The sequence below is a fragment of the Microcebus murinus genome, chromosome 8 (genome assembly GCF_040939455.1).
Source record: "Microcebus murinus isolate Inina chromosome 8, M.murinus_Inina_mat1.0, whole genome shotgun sequence".
NCBI lineage: Eukaryota > Metazoa > Chordata > Mammalia > Primates > Cheirogaleidae > Microcebus > Microcebus murinus.
In genome coordinates, this window is record NC_134111.1 from 57069805 (window position 1) to 57093850 (window position 24046).

Sequence of the window (24046 nt, forward strand, 5' to 3'; positions counted from 1 at the left end):
ATGACCTTTGTACAACAAATAGTGTCACTTCAAAATTAAGTAATAGTTTTCGAGGGTCCAGAGTGGAGTCACAAACTAGCTACTCAAAAGCTAATTTATTATACCTGTGGATTTTATTTAGATAACATAATTTGGCTTATTTTAAACTTAAAGATCATTGTCAATATTTAAAAATCAGAAGCTCTATACAAATTCTGAATCTTTAATTCTTTTGAATACTAGGCAGACAATGAACCTTAGGTCTTTTTTACAGGCAGAATTTGACAGAGTTGAGCAAGTGCTGCTGCCTTTACCATATTAACTACCATGTGAGTTATATTTAACTCATGCTAGTTTTGAGCCTGGGGCCTCGTGAAGCATATGTAACTCACATCTCTTCACCTTGGGAGCCATGTGAACTATTTTTCAAGTTGCATATAACTCACAGAAAACAATAAAAAATAATTTTTTTCATTAAATTAGAAAAGATCATTTTGTTTTTGAAGTTTTTATTCTATTTTTGTAATAAAACACTGTGGCCCCAAGGAAAAAAAAATTTTTTCCCAGTGTAGCAGTAATATGTTCAATGACTCCAATTGACTACCCAATTCAATTCACCCCTTTTGTGCTATCCACTGGCCCCTGTAGGTATTGGAGTTTGCAACTCCTAGTCTAGTGGTACTGTCAGCTGTAATGACAATAACAATAAAAACAGTAATGGTAACAATAGCACACTGAGCATCTAGTTCCAGGCACTGTTCTAAATATGCCACAGAGATCATTTGAGGGAGCTACTATAATATTATTGTACCATTGTACAGGAGAGACAACCGAGACAGAGGTTAAAGGACCTGCCTAAAAGTCAACAGGCAGCAAGTGTTAAAGGTGAGATAAAAACCCAGACTTAAATGTGCAGTTGCCAAATACTGTGTTTCCCCGAAAATAAGACCTACCCATAAAATAAGCCCTAGCAGGATTTCTAAGTATTTGACAACATAAGCCCTACCCCGAAAATAAGACCCAGTGATGGGCGTGGTTACGCAGCGCATCTGCACAACCCATGCATTTCGTTGTGGGGTGGTAAAGAAGAGAGCAGCCCTTCTCATCTGCCCCATCGTGACAGCTACTATCCCAGAGGTGACCGGAAAGGTGCGGGCAGCCCCACCAATAAGGTCGGCTCCCCCTGTCAGGTCCCGGCCATCCGGTGTGTGCTGCAAGTTGAGGCTTTGAGGGGAAAATAACACATCCTCTGAAAATAAGCCCTAGGGTGTCTTCTTGAGGAAAAATAAATATAAGACCCTGTCTTATTTTTGAGGAAACACGGTAGTATTAAAATTAAATAATAACCACTTCTATGCGAACCTGAATCTTTTTCTGAAAGGCACCTCCACTTCAGCCACAAAGACTTGTGCTCTTTTCTGCAGTGCATACACAGACACGCTCACCCCTGTCTACTTCTTCTACCTGTAATCATGGACCTAAGATGAACTCAACAGTTTAGGTCCTCGCCGGAAAGCATGGACTTTGGGTAGTGGGGAGGCGGAAGTGGCAGTGGTAAGGAGACTCATCCTCATTTTTATGTCCAGTAAACAGAAAATGCATAGTTATGATTGACCAACTTCAGAAAACTTAAGCTCTAATTGGAGATAAGCAGCACACTTGAAAGGTTTTAAGGACATTTAGAAAGAAACATGTGGGTGGGTATAAATGCAAGTTGCAGAGCACATATCCAAGGCTGAGGGGACACAGGCAACAGAATAAGGGGAGTCAAGAACACCATTTGAAGGTGTTTCAGTGCAAGTTTTGAAGTGTGTGATGTAAAGACATCCACATTAAGGGAACAGGCTTCCTGGAGGCCACACTGGGCACTCTGGGCTCTCTCCTAAGTTATCAGTGATGTCAAAGGAAGTTTGTTTGACATCGAAGAATGAAGAAACAATGAGGAAACATTGTGGAATATACATGGAACACAATGAAAGAATTTGAAAGATCAGACAGAAAGGATATTTGACTACATTGAAAAAAGTGAGAATTGGACTGGAAAACAAAGCATCAGGGTTCTAAAAAATCTTGACACATGAAAGCAGCCGTGAATTGGGAAAACACAGGTGTCAGTCAAGTCAAAATGAAAATGGTGTAAACAAAGTATTTAAGTCAAGGATAAACAATTCACTCACTAAATATCAGAGATAACTAAAATCTTTTATTTTCCTGACAACCCATTTGAGAAATGTGAAATAGTGGTGTAAGAAGCAGGTTGCTAGACCTGAAAGGACACATACATCCAGGAAAGGACTACGATAGCAGAAAAGTGATGGAGAATTACTTTTGTCATATCTTGACTCCAGAAAAATCCATTCTTCTGTGTAGCTACAAATCTTTTTCTTAAAACTGTAAGTGGTACTACAGATGGAATGAAATAGAACCACCATAATGAGCCAGTGAATGAGCCTGAATTCTCTTCCAAGTCTTTGCTACATGTTGGGAAAAATGAGAACTCTTTGTTGAATGCCCACTTTGTGTTACATGCTAGTCTAGGCCCTCTGACTTCATTATTTCATTTAATCATCACCACAATTGTGTAAGGGAGACACAATAAATATTTTAAAGATGAATCTGAAGGTCAGAGAAGTGACATCATTCGCTTAAGTTCACACAGCTGCTAGGTGGCAGAGCTGATTCTCAAATACCCCTCTCAAGCCTTTATCCATCCCCCAGTTGTGCTCTGGAGTGAAGCCAATCTGGGTTAGAACCTGGTCCTGCTACTTACCCACTTTGTGGTCTGAGCCTAATTAGCCTCTCTGGACTTCAGTTTCTTCTTCTGTAATTAGCAGACAATACCAATTCTCATAGTGTTGTTTTGAAATAATTAAATAAATAGATTCATTTCTTCATCTGTTCAAATGATAGGCTACTGCAGGAGGAAAGTGAAGGAATGGGGGAGGAGGCTTGATAACTGATCAGTGGATCACAAGTTTTGCTGGGGTGAAAGCATTCCTAGAAAAGCAGTACTAATGTAGGTGAGTTATACGGGCAGTGGTCAAAGTATGGTGCTCCAGGAGAGATCTCAGAGGTAGAATGGACTCGGAAGTCAACATAAAGGGAATGCCAATGGCAGCAGGTAGCTTGGCATATAGTAGAAATAGAGGAGGAGAATCTTAGGGCAAGGAAGCTGAAAAACTGCAAAGTCATGAATAATGCATGCAAAATACCTGGAACTCAGTTGATCCTTAAGAGATGCTAATTCTAAAAACTAGTGTACAAAATTGGAAACAGCAAACACAGACAATATATTTCTTGTCTATATATTAAAAGAATGAAGGTGAAAAAGTCTGAGTGGCACAGAACATGTGAACACATTCCAGTTGATGCTGTAGAAGTACATTTTAAAGACATAACAGGGCAGTTCACCCCAGCTCCTATTCACCTTCTCCTGATGATTCACTTATATACTTCTGCTGGAGGTATTTAGGTGTTCTGTTAATTGTAAGAGTAAATAAAATACGAAGAAAAAAATCCAAATTAAGTACAACAGGAAATGTTAACAAAAATTTCCAGGCAATATTTACTATCAATAAACATTTATACTTTAGCTGTTCCCTCTGCCTAGAAGGTTCTTCTCACAGGAATCCACAGGGCTAAACCCTTACTTCCTTCGGATACCTGGGCAAACTGCACCTTATCAGAGAACTTTTCTGTCCTTCCTACACACGCCCCCTCTAACCGCACTCACTCTTTCCTTTCTCTGTTTTACTTTTCTTCATGGTACCTATCACCATTGGATAGAAGATAAACTTGTTTATTGTCTTTCACATCCTCTCTCCCTGAACTATGATATAAGTCCCATAAGAGCGGAGCCTTTGTTCACTGTTTTATCTCTAGTATCTAAAACAGACCTTGGCAGTTGATAGATGCTCAACAAATATTTGTAACACTTAAAAAATAATCTACTTTAAAATTCTTTAAGGTCTTAAGTACTCAATAAAAAGAATGGTTTCCCATTTTTACAAGTAAAAGTTAAGAACTAAGGTTAAAGTAAAGAAAGTAAACTAAAATTTCTCATCTACTGTTTTTCCTTTTTAGCACTCCTTAAGATCAGGGTTGAGAAAAAAAATAAACTCTTTATTTCCTTCAGGGTTCATAGCCCATGTGCTCATTAAACCGAATTTGCTCAGCTCATAGTTCTATGACATGCACTATGCCTATGATAGTCTCTTACCAATGACACCACCTTTTAACTTCCATAGTAGGAAAAAATACTAAAAAGAAGTTTTGCAAGCTGGCTTACTCAACTAATACTTTTGTGGAGAGAAGGAAAGGATAATATATGTTTACATGGACTTTACTGTTATTTATATAGGAAACATACTGAATCAGAGTATGCCTGAAAGCTAAACATTAAGATGGTGGTTCCACTATTCTCCAAACCCACACATGGACTAAAATGGACTATATGTACTTTTCAAGTGAGCAAGCACAGGAAGTCTTTCACTAAGAAAGGTCAAATGTCTGTCAGCAAATCTAAGATCTCAGAGGCAAAATTTTATTTCAAAAGAAATAATATGGTCACATATTAATTGGTGAGAGTTACAATGATGAAAACCTTTAAAACTCATAAAAAAACTGGAATGATTTCACAGGCTTTTCACATATCTCACAATTTTGTTTTCCAACGACCTATTAGTCTAAATTAAAAATTAAATACACATTAACTCACCAACAGTGATAAAGATAACTTTAAGGCTGAGAAATAGCACTAATCACAAAGAATTCCAATTAAATGTTATCAAGCAGTCCAGAAGTTGTCCTAATTATAAACAATATAGCTGTGTATCAGTTTAGCTGTGTATCAGTTTAAAGACTAATATACACCTAACTTCGCCAAAACACTTTAGAAAAAAATTATACATTATCTATTTTGTTCAAAACATGACGTGAAACTTGTAATAAATCATAAATCCTGTTTTGTTTTTTTTAAAAAGGGTGACCACCTGAAAAAGGTTCATTCTCAGCACCATTCTAATACCTATCTCATTAACAAAGCAAAAATGTCTTTAAACCTAAAGAGTTCACCTATTTTGGCCTTCAATTACAAATGAAAAACCACTAATCTTCATTATAATAGTTTAATAAACAATTAGAAACATTATTGGAAAAAACACTTTGTCAATGAAAAAAAAGTCTCTGATTCAATGAGTATTCGATCATTTTATTCATAAAATATAAGCAAGACTTACATCCCTTTCTGTTGAAATTGTTCTCTTCAAATAATTTTATGTGGAGGACCTTGAGATGTATCAATTATAAAACATGTTACAAAGAAAACATTTTTAAAATTTACAAATACAAACCAGTACTTTATACAAGAATTCTCTATAAAGTTCACCAATCAATGTAAAAAATAATCTGTTTCAACTTAATATAAGGCATGTCCAGTTTATGTCGCTTTGTAGAATTATTTTTGCTTTGTTGGGGACTTTTCCCTTCGCCGGTCCTGATTTTTCTTTGATTCTCTGGATTGTTCAGAGTATCTGCTAGATTTTTCCCATTGCCTCTCGGCACCATTCTGATACCTATCCTCATCGCTTCTAGAGCCTGAATGTTTTCTATTTTTTTCCTTTGACTTTGATCTATCTTTTCTTCTAAAATTTTCACTGTCCTTATTTCGGTGTCTATGCCTCTCATTCTCAGAAAAAGAATGTCTCCTCTCTCCTCTCTTCTTTTTAGGATCACCATGCTTATTTTCCAAATCTATGTGCATTTCTTGGTCTCTGTCATTCACGACTCTGCTGTAATTATTTCGTTCAGGAGGAACATCTCTGTCAGACATGTATTTCCTTATGGGATCTCTCCAATTTGGATCTCTTGAATTTTGATCTCTGTGTTTTTCTGACCTCCTCTCTCTTTCAGTTCTTGTTTCCTGGTGCCTTTGTTCTAGTCTTCTTTCTTCGTGTTTCCTATCATTTTTGTGTTGGCTCCTGATCAATTTATCTACTTCTTTACTTCTGGTCTTCCTTTGTCCCTTCTTTCTTGTTTCTTTAGCTGTGTTTGTAAAATGAAACACAGTTAGTTTTGGTTTTTGTTTTAATTTCATAATTTAACTATCACGATTAATGATACATTGTAGGTTTACTACTTCAGATAAACTGGATGCAAAGCCAACTTGACTGACTGGAAAGTATGATGGAACATTTTACAAAATGCATAATTTTTAAGAATGTACCATATCTCAACATTAGTTCCCAAAGTACTGTTTTGATCCTTAGACTCAAGACAGTAAGCAGAAGCTTTAAATAAACTATAGAAAATGCTATAAAAAACTTGTATGAAGTAACCAGAGTGCTACATTTCCACTTACAAATTTTACCTAAAAATGAAAATTCCAGCCCATGTGTATATCATATGAAATATTATGTCGGGTCTGGTACATAATCAAAATACAACGATCACACACACCAGCACCATCACTTCCTAAACATGAGAGAAGTAGAACTGACTTGACAGCACAAACATATATATCTCAGACGAAAAACTCTTCCTACAAAAAAACAATAGTTCTGTTCTCTGATGTGATCATAGAGGCACTGACTGCACTAGTAAGAGAAGATATGCTAAGATACGGTCACAGGCTTTATGAGAGCCACAAAGGCTTGGTTTCTGAAAACATTCTTCTAAAAACGCCTTCAATAATTTAATTTTACTGATATAATCACAAATGTAAATATAAAATAATTATATTGAAAAAAGCTATAAAATGAATTTAATCACTTTATCTGTGTTTTTTAATTTGAATACATAAATAAAGGTGCTGAAACAACCAAAATTTCTGTCAAATTCACATGTTTACAGAATGAAGAAAATATGGTAGAAAACTGCCTCTTCTTACCCTAACTCTACCCATACCTCACTGTGCCAACCTCTCATTTCTTCTGCTAAATGTCTACCCTTGGCACACAGTATAGTCAGTTGGTCTGCCACTAAGGACCTATTTCTCTGGTTTCTATCAAACAGCTCAGCTGAGCTGCAGCTACCCAAGCAGAAACCATCTGGCTCTGTGCTAAACCAACATCTCTCTGACCCTACTCGATATCACTCTCAGGGCTTTACTGACATTAAAACCCAGCCATTAAACAACATGCGATCTCCTCTCCCTTTGCTATGTTTGCTTTACAATCTCCTAATTTGGGGGCAGTTGATACTGCTTTTATGCTATTTAATATTTTATTAATGAAACAAAGTTCTCAACTGAAATTGTATGATAAGCCAAATTAATTTTGAATCAGCAAGTTTCCTTATTGCAGCTATTCATGCTGTGTTATCATCTGTTCTCAAAATGGGTATCATGAAATAACAAATTCTGTAGAATTTAAAAAGGCAAATGTTAAATGAACAATGTTTATATATTTCAATTCAAGAATAAAAGTTCTTGTAAGCAAATGGAATCTTACTCTGATAATACAAAACACAAAGAGGCCCACAATTCTGGATGCCACATAGTATATAAAAAAAATCTTTGAAATGTTAGTAACAAGCTAGGGGATAAAAGTATAAAGATCAGCCTTCTAACTTAAGGCTACAGAGAAAAGTCCTACCTTCAGTGAAATACGGCATTAAAAAAAAACCCCAAAAAACAACAAGAATGACATGAATTTTGGACAAGCAGACAATCCTTGTTTGGGCCAAGATACTATGATGGAAGAAAGCAGAGTTGACCTTGTGTAAAACAATACAGACCTTTTCAGAAAATGTGAACCAGAGTCAAACTTTGAAAAAATCTTTTACTGCAGAATTTCCACTTCTAAGTAGGATAGAAAAGACAGTAAAAAACCTGTGCTCCTGCTGAAAACAACTCGAAATGCCAGATAAAATTTTTAAATCTTCCGCTGAAAGGCACTAAAGATCTGGAACAACTTGTGATGCTATAATGGAAGGAAGTGCTCAAAAAAACCATGGGGATAGGTCAAAAGTACACAGAAGTCAAGCTGAAGGAACTCCTAATTGCTAAAGCTGAAATGATTTGAACAAAACAAATGATTGTATTGAACTTTAACCCACAGAACAAGATAAATAACTGTGAGTCCATAGTGACAGAAATATATAGTTGAATAAATAAATAACCGAGGAAAGAAGGACAACTCTTTCTTATGGAAGATAGGCAATTACTAGATGTAAAGAAAATGGAAAAATAAAAAAATCACCATTAGAAAAACACCACAGCAATAAGTGTTGCAGACAAGATCCAAAGACTGATATTAAAATTAGTAAGTAAAAGACAGAAGAGAAAGATTTGCACAGTATCAAATTATCTCCCTACAAGATACTAATTTTACAGAGAAAAGCAGTTTCCATAAAGAGATCCAGCAGACACCATCTTACTCAAGTGACCAAGGTTATGGTCACCAAAAATAAAATGTATCAATATTATAAACCCCTTGACGAGATGCACCAAGGACAGTGTTCTTGCCCAAAATGCCTACCCTCATTCTAATCATGAAAAACATAAAACCTCCACATTGAGGGAAAGCTATAAAAATAAGTGACCAGAAGACTTCAGAAGTGACTAGGCCAATAAGAACAAGGAAAGCCTAGAGGAACTATCACAGACTGCAGAAGACTGTATATAATTAAATGTAAGAATCCTGAAATAAGGAAAAGGACATTAGGGGAAATACTGGCGAAATTCAAATAAGATCTGTAGCCTAGTTAAAAATAATGATCCCCAATGTTAATTTCCATCATTGAACTATGGTTATGTAAGATGCTAACATTAGGGGATGTTGGATGAGGTGTATATGGAAATTCTCTGTGCTGTCTTTGCAACTTTCCTATAAAATTCATCCAAAATAAAAAGTTAAAAAGTAAAAGTCATCGGAGAGCTAGTGAAAAAATGAGGACTAGAAGAGCCAAAATTGATGAGAAGGCAGAAGCATAGAGAAGTAAACTGACATTTATAGCCACTTTCTCCCTGGCAGCATCTGCTGATTCAGGGCTGCTGCTGAGGGGCAGGAAGAAAGCAGAGCTCTGGAACCCTTGCAGGGCTAGAGAGACAAGAACGGGGCTGGTTATTTGCAATATATGTATGTACAAGAGATACATATCCAAAATACAAAAGGAACTCCTACAAATCAAAAGAAAAGATGACTTAATAGAAAAAGTTGATAAAAACTTGAGAAGTCACTTAACAACAACAAAATATTCAAATGGCCAATAAGATATAAAATGGTGCTCAACTTCAACAGTGATCAGGAAATGCAAATTAACACTAAAACCACAATGTAATACCATTACACATCCAACACAATGGCTAAAATGAAAAAGACAGTCAATGTGAAGGGCTAGTGAGGTTGGGAGCTACTGGAACTCTCATACGTGGCTGGTGGAATACATACTGGAATAACCAGTTGTAAAACTGGCAGTATTACTAAAGCTAAATACATGCACACCCTACAACATAGTGATTCCACCCTAAGAATATATATACCCAATAAAAATGTGTACATATGAATAAAATCTATAAATACACACACACACATATGTGTATATAGCTATCGAAAGATAGGTACAAGAGTACACACGGAAACCCTATTTGTAAATCTAAATGTCCATAGAGTGAAAAGTGTAAATATACTGTGGTATATTCATATATTGGAAAACTATACAGCATTGGGAATGGATGAATCTCACAAACATAATATTGAAAAAAATAAGCCAGACATACAGGAGTCCATAATATATAATTCTAAAGCTAAAAACAGGCAAAACTAACCTATGGAATTACAAATCAGAATAGTAGCCACCATAAGGACAGAAGGGTAGTAACTGGGAGAGGGAACACAGAGACTTCTGGTGTACTGGTAATTCTTGATGTGGGTGCTAGTTATATGGATGTGTTCTCTTTATGAAAATTCATACAGCATCTCAGCATTATAAATGTAAGACACGACAGACTGCAACAGTGATAGATGATTATTTATATTATTAATTGTGGCTTTTAAACAACTGAACTCTAAAATAAATAAGCAATCAAATCATTTTCTTCTCTCATTATAAATATCACCAAACATGTACTTGTTGGAAAAGAGCAAGATAAATTATGAAGGAGCTTCACTACCTGGGGCAGAGCTGTGACTGCTAGCAGATGAAGATCCGCTCTCTTCACTGGACGACTCTGAACTGCTGTTGCTGCTGTCAGCATCAGAGTCAGAGGAGTCAGACTCTGAAGAGGAGGATGCTGAAGAGGAAGATGGGGAGGATTTATTTTGCTCAACATCTGGTTTCTGTGCCACGATGACCTTTGGTGTGTTTTTGAGATGCTCACGCAATTCATCCCTAATGAAAAATATAATCTGTTAGATTCTGCTTCAAAGGCAATTGTGAGATAATTCTGTAAATTTAAAATAAAATTCTAAAAATAATTCTTACGTTAAACCTCCAAGACCTATAGAAGTAAAGAAGTTGATGGCAAACCGAGTGTTTCTTGGATTATCTCGGGGTAATAATCCTTCAAAGAATGGCTGTAGGGTTCTAAAAAAGGAAAGAAAAATGAACAAAAGAGAATGGATTGCTTAAAGACAATAAGGCAAAATCTTTACACAGTTTTTCATTTTTCTATATATTAAACTAGTAAATGAAATATGAACAAGTGGTTTATTCCATTTATTAGGTTAGGCTACATGCTATCTAAATGAAATGAACAGGGTCAGATAATAATTTACTAAAGTTGAACTCTACAATTATGCAACAGAGGAGGTTTTTAAACAATTTTTTGATATGCAAACTAACACACATAGAAGAGATGAATGCACAGACACACATATGCATACACATGTGAATATGTGTATAGTATGTATACATATGTATTAATATATATATATTTGTGTTTGTACAAAATTTTAAAAGCCTCCTCTGCTGTGTGTACGTATATTATATACACACACACATGCACTCATATACAGCATATGCAAAGGACTAGGGGAGAAGGGGAAGTAGTCAACAAAAGGGAGATATCAAGGTTGAAGACAACATATAATTACAAAATCTACAAAGTAAGATGAACAGAAAGACAGTAACAATAAAGTGTAGTTTTGGACAAGTGGTTTTGAGTGCCATACCGAATTACTACTCAGTGGAATCAGGGAAAACTGTCTTGTAGAAAAAAGAAAATTATTAAGAAATAAAATTATGAAGAATAATGTTTAAGAGTTTGCTAGATAGATCAAGAAAAGAGGAGACTGCCAGCAGTGGAAACACAGGTAAGGAAGCATGAATGAGCCAGACGTGCTTAACAAGCCTGGAAATTTTGGTTTGGCAGCAGTGCAACTTGCTGAAGAGCACACAGGTGAGCCTGGTCAGGTAGACAGAGGCCAAATACATGAAGCCAAGAGAAGTGGAGGGAGTAGTGCAGAGAGTTTGTGGAAGTCAGGATAGACCTTTGGTGAACTTAACTCTGGAGAGGCAGGCTGAGGAGGAGACAGAGACTGAGGAAAGGAATGAGAGAAAACTGAGGGCCACAGAGAGCAAGTGACCAACTGTATGAGTCAGGTAGTGGAGTGAAGGGGCCTGAAGACTGAGGAAGACTACTAGATTTGGCAAGTGGTAACGGAGAAATCTGAAAGGATGATTTCAGTAGTGTGAACGGTATAGAATTCAATCTAAGACTCAACGAGCAATCTGAATAAACAGGAAATAAGGAAGTTGAGAGAGAGATTACATAACAGGTCTGGAGTAAGACACTAGTTCCATGTAATAATTTGAACAATTACATGACAAATATTTATCTGTACATATTCATAATTGTCCACTAATAATAAAATATTAGTTATTCTAAGGCTTAAAATTAGGGTAAAATAAACCACAGCACATTAATTCTGCATTTTCTCTACCTAAACTAAAAATTATTAAAAGTTGAATGCTGTCCTATGCCACATAACATGAAGTTCAGAGCAGTGACTAATGGATTAAGTCCTAGAGGGCTTAACATTTGCTTTTACGACCAGGGGTGGATTTATGCCTACTAAAGTGGGGGAAAACCCAAAGTCAGTAAGAATAAAAAGTGCTTAATGAAAAACTTACTCATCCTTTAATCTTGCATTAAGTTTAGGGAGACCCATGTATTCACACAGTTCCTGGAAAAATATTTTGACAAAAATTCTACTGGATGATGTGGTGGTTTCTTCACTCAGTTTTATACATTCAAGAACCTGATAATTAAAATAAAAAAGGACAATGTTATTTTGATTTTCAAAAGACAGGACAAAGTGACCAGTATTGGTAAGTTTAAGTGTTTCTCAAAATTATGATCTATTCTATTCTTCAACCAGAATTACCTCTGAATATCTTCCCTTTTGCTGACATAAAGTTTAAGATTACTTCTCTATACTAATTTTCAAAATGTTAAGATGCTACAGAAATAGATTTCACTCTCTTTCTTGAGTAATGTGCTTTTTATAGCAGGAAAGATATCCTGCCTTGAGCATGTAAAGTTGAAGCAAAGACTACTAGCTCCTAAACCTCACACATCAAAATGTAGTGTATATGAGGGTCTGGGGCAAAATGCCACTTAGGGTATTAGGCTATAGTTTTGTATAGTATATATAATACACAATAAAAGTACACAGAAAGAATGATGGTTTATTCTGAATACTAAGATTGTGGCTTAAACACTGAAACTCCTAGAGAGATATTTTAGGGCAAATAAAAATAAAAGTAACCTCCAGTTTTTAAGGGTTATGTGTTCCAGGAACCCATTTGTTTGTCAATTGTTTAAAACTTTGACTTTATTTTCTCAAAGAGGGGAAAAAAAGAAGCCAAAATTATTGTAATTAGGGCTCCTGTGTTAGCTTATAAATGCCTATTAATGTAGCCAGACATTCTTAGTATTTAAAGTACTATAAAAATTTATCTAATGTTCATAACCTTGATGACACTGTCTCAGTCTACCATTAGGTATGCTATTCTACAATGTGATCCTCATATTTCTTTCCTCCTGGATGTAATTTCTTTTTTTAAAAAAAGTAACTCCTTTAGTAACTTTGCTTTTATAAGCATACAGGCAGTGGCTAAATAGTGATGGTTGAATGAATAGCAGCTGTACAATAAATGCCAGCTTAATGAATGCATTTCAAATTCTGATCCAGTGCACATTTCCCCATCAAGAATTTATCTTTCCTTGTTCTAAGTATCATTACATGATACCCTCCCTAGCGTTTACCCAACCTCAATGTCTGCTAAAAAGAACACATTGGTCTAGGACAATCATTCCTCTTGAATCCTAACAAGAGGACCCACTGAGAGCTACTTCCTCAGCAAACAGGGACAGAAATTCAGACACATTTGCCACCAAAATAATTGCATATGTATATATGAGTGTACACACTTAAGTGTGTACACAGAGAAGATGAAAATCTGTAATATTTCCCCTGAAAATACTCCTAGCCATCACTATTAAAACACACTGTGATGTTTAGACTTAATATAATCCAGGATAGTATTTCTTATGTATTATTTACTTAGACTTTTGATTCCATGTTACATGAACATAATCTAAAAGATAGCAGTTCCACTAAAAGTTTACTACATATTGCATTTTAAAGCACATTTCCTAACAGGATAAATATGGCTAGCTTATACTAATACCTATTAAAGAATAACAGGAAATTAAGAAAAAAGTATAAATATTGACCCATCTACTTACACTCCATGGAAGTGAATCAGTGTATAAAAGGTGAGCAAACATCTTAGCAACATTTCTCAATTTGTTTGTTTCCAAGCGATGGATGGTATCATATTGTTCTTTGAATATACTTTCAAAAGATTCCATGTATTCTTTTTTTAGCATGCAAAATCTCTAATGAACAAAAACTGAATGTCAGCACTATTAATAATTTAATGTCAATATAATTATGAACATACTAAATCCTCCTAAATTTACTGAATCAAAACTTAATATCTTATATATCTTCAAAGAATATACATTACATCGCTAAATCTTTTTTGTGGTGTACGATGCTCAAAAGTCGTAAATACATATGGCTTCTATTTGAATTTATATGCTAAAACAAAATGATACATGTAGCTGACACATACATCTGTATATATACACATATACTTTTACCCTGTGGGTAGAGCTTGGATTTTAAAAACTACCATAGCTCATGCTTTACTTGTGTTGCCTGAACATGTACTTAACTTTAGTAACTGCTTTGAGAGTTTGAAAAAACAGCATTTAATTGTCCTCTATTGGGAAACTGTTACAAAGCATACAAAATTTCAAAAAGTTCTAGAAAAGTGATATGCAAAGTTAAGGCACTGCAAAAATATAAAAGGAGGCCGCTGAAGAAAGTGGGAACCCCAAGAAAGAAGAGAACAATTTGTTTTTAGCAAAGATATGTTATTATATTAGACCACACCACAAAACAGAATAATTAATTCACAATATTCATGTTATGAATTCCCTTAGTGTGTCTATTAAATTCCAACATGAAAAACAATGATGGAACTTACCCCAGCTAATAAGCCAAAAAATTTCTCATATGTTCTTTGTTGGGCACAGCAATCAAGTATCATGTTGCAGAGTTCTTTCTATTTGGAAAAAATATTACATTAATGATTCAAAACACAATGGGAATCTATACTGTATAATTTACCAATATCATAGCACCTGCCTGAATTTTTAAGTAAAGGTTTAAAATACGTCAAAAACTTTCTGAACTTAAGTAAATAGGACAAAATCAAAACCTCAATCTACGTTTAAGCATACAATTTTTGAAAGCCTTTGGTCTGGCTGACAGCTTCCATAGTCATTTATGCTAATTAGATTAATTATAAAATTCTAAATTCACATAAGTATGAACCACTTTAAGAAAACCTGGTATATGAAACAGATACATCAGAGAAAGATGGCATATATTGCATTCTTAAAGGATTCTATGCAGAACTTTCTTAAATATAGTCTCACCAACACAACATCTAACAGTTCATCTAACAATACATCTCCCAAAAATACAAACTCAATTGCTAAGGAATATATTTAGTTAGTATGGAAAAGGCAGAACATGATGTATCTTTACAGAATCATAAATGGGTACAACTTCAATGTTAACATAAATTATCTTTTGGTTGATAAAGAAAAAATGTATTTAAAAGAACAAAAAAACCCCACCTCTGTGGCTGAATTTTCTCACCTCAAAATAAGTGTTATGAATATAGATCTATCTATAGATGGATCTATACAAATAATCATTCAATAACTGCTAGAATAATATATTATCCAATCAGCTATTTAGATACCTTGAAACCCTTTCTCTGAAAATTCTGTTGAATTAACCATTAGGAAGTATCATCATCACAAATGATTCATATTTAACCAATAAGACATTTTTAATTGACAAATATTTATTAATTCCTAAAATAATCATAATGAAACACATATTACAGTAATTTCATAGATGAAGAAACTCAAGTAACATAAAGTGAATAGAGACAAAATGAAAGAGGCATAAATTCATTCTGATCACCACTATAGAATTGACTAAACATCTTTTCCTTTAAAACATTTATCAGAAAGTTTAAAAAAAAATTTCCCCAAATATAGTAACTGCAACATATTTATTCACTTTCTAGAAACAAAAGCAAGCCTATAAAAATCAAATGTATATTCTTTAGTTAATTTTTACCTTTATATTTTCAATTAACAATTTTGACATTTTGTCATATTTTAAAAGATGAGATGCAACCTAAGTAAAAATTGTAAATATTAAAAAAAAACACTAGGTCAATAAGCATTTATGGCATATGTCTATGTAAAAACAGTTTGTGTCAGAAATTCCAGGGGAAGGATTCAGGGCAAGAATCCAGAGGAAGCATAGAATAGACATTCTAAAAATTGTGCTGTCCAACATGGCAGCCACTAGCTACATGTGGTTATTTAACTTTAAATTATTCAAAATTTAAATTTTAGTTTCTTAGTCACATTGGTCACATTTAAAGCACTTAAAAGCCATACGTGACTAATGTCTACCATACTGGAGGGTAGAGAATATATCTCCATCACTGCAAAAAGTTCTATTGGATGACACTACTCTGGGTGCTGGTAATTTACTCATGAAACAATCTACTCAAAGGCCTCGCTTTACAATCACAAGGTTCCTTTCAGATGCCATTATATTGCCAGATTTCTTTTGTAAAATGTTAGTTTCCAGTTATCTTAATTAAAAAAATGTTTATAAATGTGTAAGTTCTGAAAAGGTGTACTCTATTGAAATTTTACATAGTACTAAAAACTTAAAAAAATCAGGCTTCTCTAAATTCTGCTAAATTCATGTTAACTTGATATATTAAACTTCATTTTCAACTTTTTCTACCAACATTGTGTTTTATAATAATATAGCAGTTAATTGGGTTTTAAACAATAATACATGGTAATATGCAGATAGCACTGCTAATAGTCAGCACTACTTGCAAAACAAATTACTCTCTTCCCTAGACTAAATGCAATTATAAGTTATTCCCTCTGGCTTATAATTAAATATTTTAACATTTTAATTAAATATTACAGCAATTTTAGGAGTCTTCTGAGAACACGAAAATAGATGTACTAAAATGTGCTTCCAGATATTATCAAACTATGTTGAGGTTAGTTCTAGAATAACTATCCTCTGGATTAATATCAATAAAATTTATAATTACTTAATTATATTCCTCAAATTATGTGACAAGATCATACAGTAATTTCGGTGTCAATTATAATTTTAAAGATTAATTTACTAATTTATTTCCTTCCAATGATGACATACCAAGTGCAGCCAGAGTACAAATAGGTACTCTATTATTAATATGCCAACAAAGAAACTTTGAAAGGGAAAATGTTTTAAATTTGAAAAGAATAAACTTTTCTCAAAATTCCATACCATGGCATTTCAAGAATGAATCTATAACCTAGATAAAAGATTTGCAAACTTTTTCTGTAAGGGACCAGTTCATAAATATTTTACTGCTGGTATTATAAAGCTACTTAATCATGCTGTGGTATGAAAACAGCCATAGACAATACATCAATGAATGAGTGTGGCTGTATTCCAATAAACTTTATTTATAAAAACAGTCAGCATGCCTGGGCCAGTTGGTTAACCCCTGTAACACATCATATTCAAAGCCTTAAGACAAAGAACTTACACCTTACAATGACTTAGCTCAGATAATTAAGAAGATCTAGAACTAGAAACTAAACGGCCTTTTAGGGCTGATACATTCAATCCAGCATCTGTGCCTGGTCTACCACATGTAAAGTAAGATGTGAAAAAAAAACCACCAAAGTGTTGGCGCAGGTTCTACAGAGCTAAAATCTAGACGGGCAGAGAGCAATATACATAATATACATTAAAAAAAAAAAAAACTAGAAGAAAAAATAAGAATCTATCAGCCTGGTCTTTATTATCCTTAGCATTAATATTCTGATACTTTGAATAGGGAAGTATACCAAGTTATAAGACAGTGAGGTCCACAGGGCTAAATGGGAGCTATGTGTACTTTATAGCCTGCTGAATCTTTGACACTTTGCAGAATGCCTGATACATAGTATAGGTAAAATATGTTTTTTGTTGAATGAACATAATGAATGAAAAAAATAATACAGATTCTTCTATATCCAACTAGAGTAATGTTAACAACATGTGCAGTGATCTTTGTAATTCTACCACAAAAGCATGCTTCAATGCATAAAGAAGATGGACCGGGTAATTCATTAAAGAACAAATTTCCTATTGTATTTATGTCACAAATGGATTTAGAGGAAAGCACTCAAATTCCACGTGAAGTATGGTATTTCTGGACTCTTTCTTTTTTCCCACATCTCATTTAAGCAGACAATGTAATTCACTGGAGAAGTAGCATCTATGAAATACCCCAGGGTTCCTAAGTTTTGAGTTATTTTAAAATTATATAAAAGCTACTTTTAAAAATAAATATTTAGCACTGAATTATCGTTTCAATTCATGAAACCTTACTATTAACTGTCTTAAATATTTTTATAGCCAACATATATTTCCTAAAAGAAGAAAAGTATCAACGTACTGTTTGACTTTCAGGGAACTCCATTTTCAGCAATTTGTGAGCACATTCTTCAAAATCTAAACTGTAGAGATAAGATGATCACAATAGGTTAAAAGCTTGCAGCATAAATGCTAGCACTCTTTTATATGTAAGAACCTTATTTTAATAATTGTTTTGAATAATGTTTTAAGTATAATTTCATATTATTAGATCATGTATATAAAGAAAACATAGCTCTTAACTCTGAAAAAGTACCAATACATACTAAAACCTGGGTGACCCTTGAATTATGTTAAGTAAAAAGAAGCCAGACACAAAAGGCCATAAATAGTATTATTTCATTTACATAAAGTATCCAGGCAAATCCATATACAGAAAGTAGATTAAGCGAATACAGAGTGATTGTTCAGGGTTGTTTTAGAGTGATGAAAATTTTCTGGAATTAGATAGTGGTGGTGATTGTACAACTTTGTGAATATATTAAAACCACTTACAATCATGCATCACTTAACAAGTGGGATACTTTCGGAGACATGCATCGTTAGGTGATTTCACCATTGTGCAAACATCATACAGTCTACTTTAATAAACCTAGATGGTATAGTCTACTGCACACCCAGGTTATATGGTACAGCTCCTAGGCCACAAACCTATACAGCATGTTACTGTACTGATTATTGTAGGCAACTATAACACAATGGCAAGTATGTGTATCTAGACATATCTAAACACAGAAAATGTATGATAAAAATACAGAATTATAATCTTTAGGGACCACCACTGTATATGGGGTCTGTCATTGACTGAAATGTCATTATGTGGCACATGAATGTCATCATATACTTTAAAAGGGTGAATTTTATGGTCTGGGAATAAAATCTCAATTTTAAAAAGGCAAAAAGAAAAAAGATGAAAGTACATACATTGATTTTTTATTATTCCTTCAAACCAACCAACCTTAAGCCATAACTAGTCAGATAAAAGGGTTTATATATGATTTTCTTCATTTTAAGCTAAAAAAACAATAAAAAACATCCCAGTTTCTTTCATTACTGCAATCATGTTATGCTTATCAAATGTTCTTCTGCTACAAATTGGTCACTAAAGTACAATGGTAGTAAATTCTTAAGTGTTAGCAATATCTTTTCCTTCCAACATTAAAGGATAATAATGGCACATAAAGAATTTATTAACTGTTCTGATTTGAGAATCCAATATTACAAGATAAACCTAAGTACACTAAATCTCTGGAACTAGGTCCCAGATCTCAAAGAGTGCTTTCTAATGCTCAAGGTATTCATGAGAGCTAGCTATTTTGTTCTACCTTGTTTTGTTAAACAAATCTAAGGAATAAAAAGATCAATAACTATATTCAAAAGCTTAGATAAAAACAACAGGTAGGATGCTTAACAATGAGGACAAAGACATAAAAGCTTTAAAATGTTAGTTTTTTCGTAAATATTTATAACTAGCTAAAATGTATTTTTTTCACCAGTCACAAATGCACACCTAAACTAGTGACATTAACCAGAGGTAAAAACACCTATAGGATACTATCCTGATTCAGGTTTATACATAGTTAGGATTTCAGAAGGATTTAGAGATACTTTGATTCAACCCTCTCATTTTTATAGATGAGAAAAAAGAGATCATAAGTGTTTGTAAAACTTGTTCCTGGCCACAAAGTCCCTGAAGCAGGACTTAAACATGCTTATACTTTCTCACCCAATGTTTCATAAACAAAGACTATAATTAATATTTAATTTGAAAAATAGTTTCTTAGAATATATTATGTGTTTAGTGAAATCAGGAAAAGTTCTAATTAAGAAAGGAGCAAATGTAGGTTAAGTTTCTCATGTTTATATTATAATAAAATATCTGTGTGGAAGAGTAAATGATATATTCTATTGTATTATAACTACATCTACTTTTACTACATATTACAAACTTATGTATTTCTCTTCCAAGTCAGGAAGAGGTGAAAGATGCTCCAGGAGCTCAGTATGACATCCAGTGCTTACTTGCCATTTTTTACAAGTTATCTTACTTACTACTCAATCATAAGAGTTCCACATTTTATAAAACTAAGTACAAAAATAGTAAATAAACAAAATAATTTGCAAGGAGGGAAAAACATATACTTTTATAGCATTCATATGAATTGAATTTAAAATGTCTTCAATATACTTTACCTAAGAAATTAGCAAACTCAATTTGCTAATTGCTTATTGATTCAGAAATAATGCTAATATATTTGCATCTTTTGTAGAATGTTCAAACCCTCATTCTTTTGATAACAGCAGTATAAAATCATCACCACTGAAATATAATAATTACAAACTTAGTTTTGCAGTTCATCTTTATTTCTCAGCTTCTATTATTTATTTGGTTTCATAAGCACAACAGGGTAATAACCAGAATGGTACAAGGCAATGGAATGAAAAGAAAACTAAAATGAAAAAGAAACCTAGCACGAAAGCCATTTTATAACAGGTAGTATTAAAGAATAGTCTAACACTAACATTAAACTGTAGTTGATAAACTTCAACAATATAGCAATAACAAAAGTATAAAAAAAGATGTGACCTTTTCTCTAGCCTTTATAAAAACAGAATTAGTACTCAGACAAAAACCTTGAAATTCATGAAAAATAGGTTGGGCTTGGTGGCCCACATCCATAATCCCAGCACTATAGGAGGCTAAGGCTGGGAGTTCAACACCAGCCTAGGCAACATATTGAGGTCTTGTCTCTCCACAAAAAAATTTTTTTTAATTATACAGGCATACTACTGGTGCATGCCTATAGTCCTAGCTACTCGGGAGGCTGAAGCAGGAAAACCATCTGAGCCCAGGAATTAGGGGCTGCAGTGAGCTATGATCATACTATTACACTTCAGCTTAGGCAATGAAGAGCCTTGTCTCTTAAAAAAAAAAAAAAAAAGAAATCTATGAAAAACAAGTCAAGTAGTCAATGAAGAAATTTCCTTTTATTTATTAAGTGTCAAGGAGAAAGGTAACTAAATGACAATCTGTTTTCCTTTTTGTTGTTCTATTTTAAAAGCATTTATTGACTCCCTATACTAAGATTGTTTTTAAATAACACCAATTATAATTAATATTCAGTGAATTAAATTTTCCTGGTATTTTAGTTCTTTGGTTGCTAAATGAAATGAATTCTAGGTTTAAAACAAATTAAGTGACATTTACTAAATTACTGTCCTCTTTGTATGATGCCAGTTTTTAAGCTGTGTTTACAAATGGTTTTGTTGATAGATTCAACTGAAGAAACTTTAAATTGGGGAGGACAGTAGTCTATCTCCCTTTGATGTTACAGCTTCAATAATGCAGTCAGACTAGAACATTATTTAAAAGCAAGAACAGAAAAGCATTATTTTCAACAGCAAAGACAACTGTGTAGTTTTATGTTTTATGTAAATAATATGAGGTAATTTAAAGAGCCATAACAATGAGAAGATAAGAGTACTGGTGAGATCGATCAACAGAAAGAAATAATGAAATCCTCACACAATTCAGCTGCCAGAACAGTTTTGTTCCCAAGATTTTCAAAGGTGAACTATTTGTATGAGATGCCCTCACAGCCATCTGACTTGAGTATATTCTATTCTAGATTCCTAGCCTGGTATACTATAAACATAAAACTTTTGAAAAAATAAAAAACTGGAAAAATAGACACTAAAAAATCTATAATCCAACCTCCCCCAAAGATTACCACTGTTGATAAGTTTATGTATTATTTCTAGAATCAGCCTATTTTTACAGTTAAAATAATACCACAAGCACAGTTCTATATAGTTATATAGTTTTTTCCTACCTAACACTGTATTGGACCATTTGCCCACAGTTAGAACCATTCTCTATTAACCTAATTTTCATTGGTGGCACAGATTGGACACTTTCGTTATTTATGTTTGAAAATAAGATTGTGTGCAAGTTTTTTTTTTTTTTGCACTAAGCAATTCTGTATATAATTCTCTGTCAATGTTTATTTCTTCAGAAATATAATAATGAAAAACAAAGGCCAAATGGCATGGACAGTAAACCCTTGATTCACATTACACAGTAGGGTGACTATAGGAAATAACAATGTCACGAGATGCAAAGATTTTGAATGCTGTCACCATACAAAAAAAATGATAAATATTTAAAGTGATGGATTTGGTAATTACCCTCATTTGATTATTATAGAATGTATACATGCATTGAAATATCACACTGTACCCTGTAAATATGTATATTATGTGTCAATAACAAATTAAAAAATAAAAAATTAAAATTAATAAAATTTTAAAAAACAAAACAAAACAAAAATCCACACATAAGATGATAGTGACTATTACTAGGACTGGTACCACTATGTAATAGTGGCTATTACTTGTCTCTTAATGCTCTAATTTTTCAAGTCTTTTATGTGATTCAGAGATTATCAAGGTTAAGTTTCTTTTAAATAAGTATTCAAAGAGCTCCACTGTAGCTCTTCAAAGTTAATGTTAAGAGCAGCACTAAAACAGTAAATCTGCTGCTTACAACTGATTATGGTTGGATTTCTAAAAAAGCACAAATCAAAGGTCAAACTCTATTTAAGAATATCTACCTATAATAAAATTTCTCATCTTTTACACTTTAGATTTATATAAAAAAAATTCAGTGGGTTTCTCTTTCATGTGAAAGGCAAAGAAATAGGTAAGGATAATCCCCCCAAAAATTCCAACCAATGTTTTGCTGTTTAACATTCCTCTATTTGAAGATGAATCTAAAGCCAAAAAATTTCAGACTGAAAACAAGACTCCTGCTTATGAATCATCACTGCTATTACATCATACTAAATAAAAATATACTAAACCTAGTAACAAAACAAAACTAACACACTTCTCCTCCAATATAAAATGTAAACACTGTGCCCACTAAATCAATAGGTTGATTCGCATACAAAATAACAGATGTGCTAAGAGTTTAATATTCTCATTTATTTCTCTTCAAAACCAAATTCACAGCCTTCAAAGAGAACAGGTTTTGTTTTCATGACATCATAGTAGTTCTCACTTAACTTTACTTCAAAGCATCCTCAAAACCTTAATTCTAATTCCTATTTCCACTTATATTCATTTACATCTACATAGCAAATCGGTGTTCAAAAGTCATCACAACAGCGCTTCTCTGCTTAAAACTAGAATTAGAAAAAAAATGTAAATGCCCATTATCTAATTAGATACTATGCTACCTTGCAATACAGAGTTGTTTTCCTGTTTTTATTAGTGATATTTAACTATAAGAAATGAGATAGCTAAAAAAACCACTTGATTATGTAACACAATTAGAACTCCCAAATAAGGAAAGAATTTTTAAAGTAAAGAACCAACTGTAAGGAACTATGAGCTTGAGTTTGGGATAAATGTAGAAACGTATGTGGTTTGAGAATGAATGCTGAAACGGCATCTAATTTTCTGTTATCAGATTCTGAAATGTATCCCTGATCTCCTTACCAATAAATAAATCTCCTTTATCAATCATTCAATCAATCAATAAAGGATCAACTAAGTTAATGTCTTACCTTGACTGAATAGCAAGATAAATTGTACGACGAAATGAGACCAGATTAATTTCTGTTTTGTCATGAATAGTCACTTTTTGTCCTGAAAGAATGTCAACATAACAAAATCACAAAACTGCAGAAATAAATGTGAAGAACTTAAAACGTATCTCTGTACAATATTTTCTTTCATAAATTTATTTAGAATTTCTCAGAATTTAGTAATATAGTAGAAAATATAATAGAAAATTAATATTAGTAGTATAATTAGTATTTGCAGAATTCCAAGTATTTTAAGTCTTTTGCCTTATCACAATGTTAGCTAGAAGAAGCCAAACCAAGAAAACTATTTTTTGTTTCTGTGTCATCACTCATTCTGACATCGTTAAGGCCACACACATGCTATTTTTTATAAAATATTATTTCTAGACTTATAAACAATATCTGATAATTTGAAAGAACTGTAACTTA

General features: G+C 33.3%; 1 protein-coding gene across 1 annotated transcript in view; it reads right to left on the bottom strand.

The window, feature by feature from the left end:
• Nucleotides 1-4501: 4501 nt before the first annotated feature.
• CWC22 (CWC22 spliceosome associated protein) overlaps nucleotides 4502-24046 on the bottom strand; it is a 57264-nt gene continuing 37719 nt past the window's right edge. Inside the window, exons 13-20 of the mRNA XM_076005722.1 lie at nucleotides 23597-23678; nucleotides 18049-18109; nucleotides 14482-14559; nucleotides 13673-13825; nucleotides 12052-12179; nucleotides 10402-10503; nucleotides 10091-10308; nucleotides 4502-6021 (exon numbers count right to left, since the gene is read on the bottom strand). Of these exons, the coding sequence (XP_075861837.1) occupies nucleotides 5435-6021; nucleotides 10091-10308; nucleotides 10402-10503; nucleotides 12052-12179; nucleotides 13673-13825; nucleotides 14482-14559; nucleotides 18049-18109; nucleotides 23597-23678 (1409 nt within the window). The 3' untranslated portion in view covers nucleotides 4502-5434. The remainder of the gene's footprint in view (nucleotides 6022-10090; nucleotides 10309-10401; nucleotides 10504-12051; nucleotides 12180-13672; nucleotides 13826-14481; nucleotides 14560-18048; nucleotides 18110-23596; nucleotides 23679-24046) is intronic.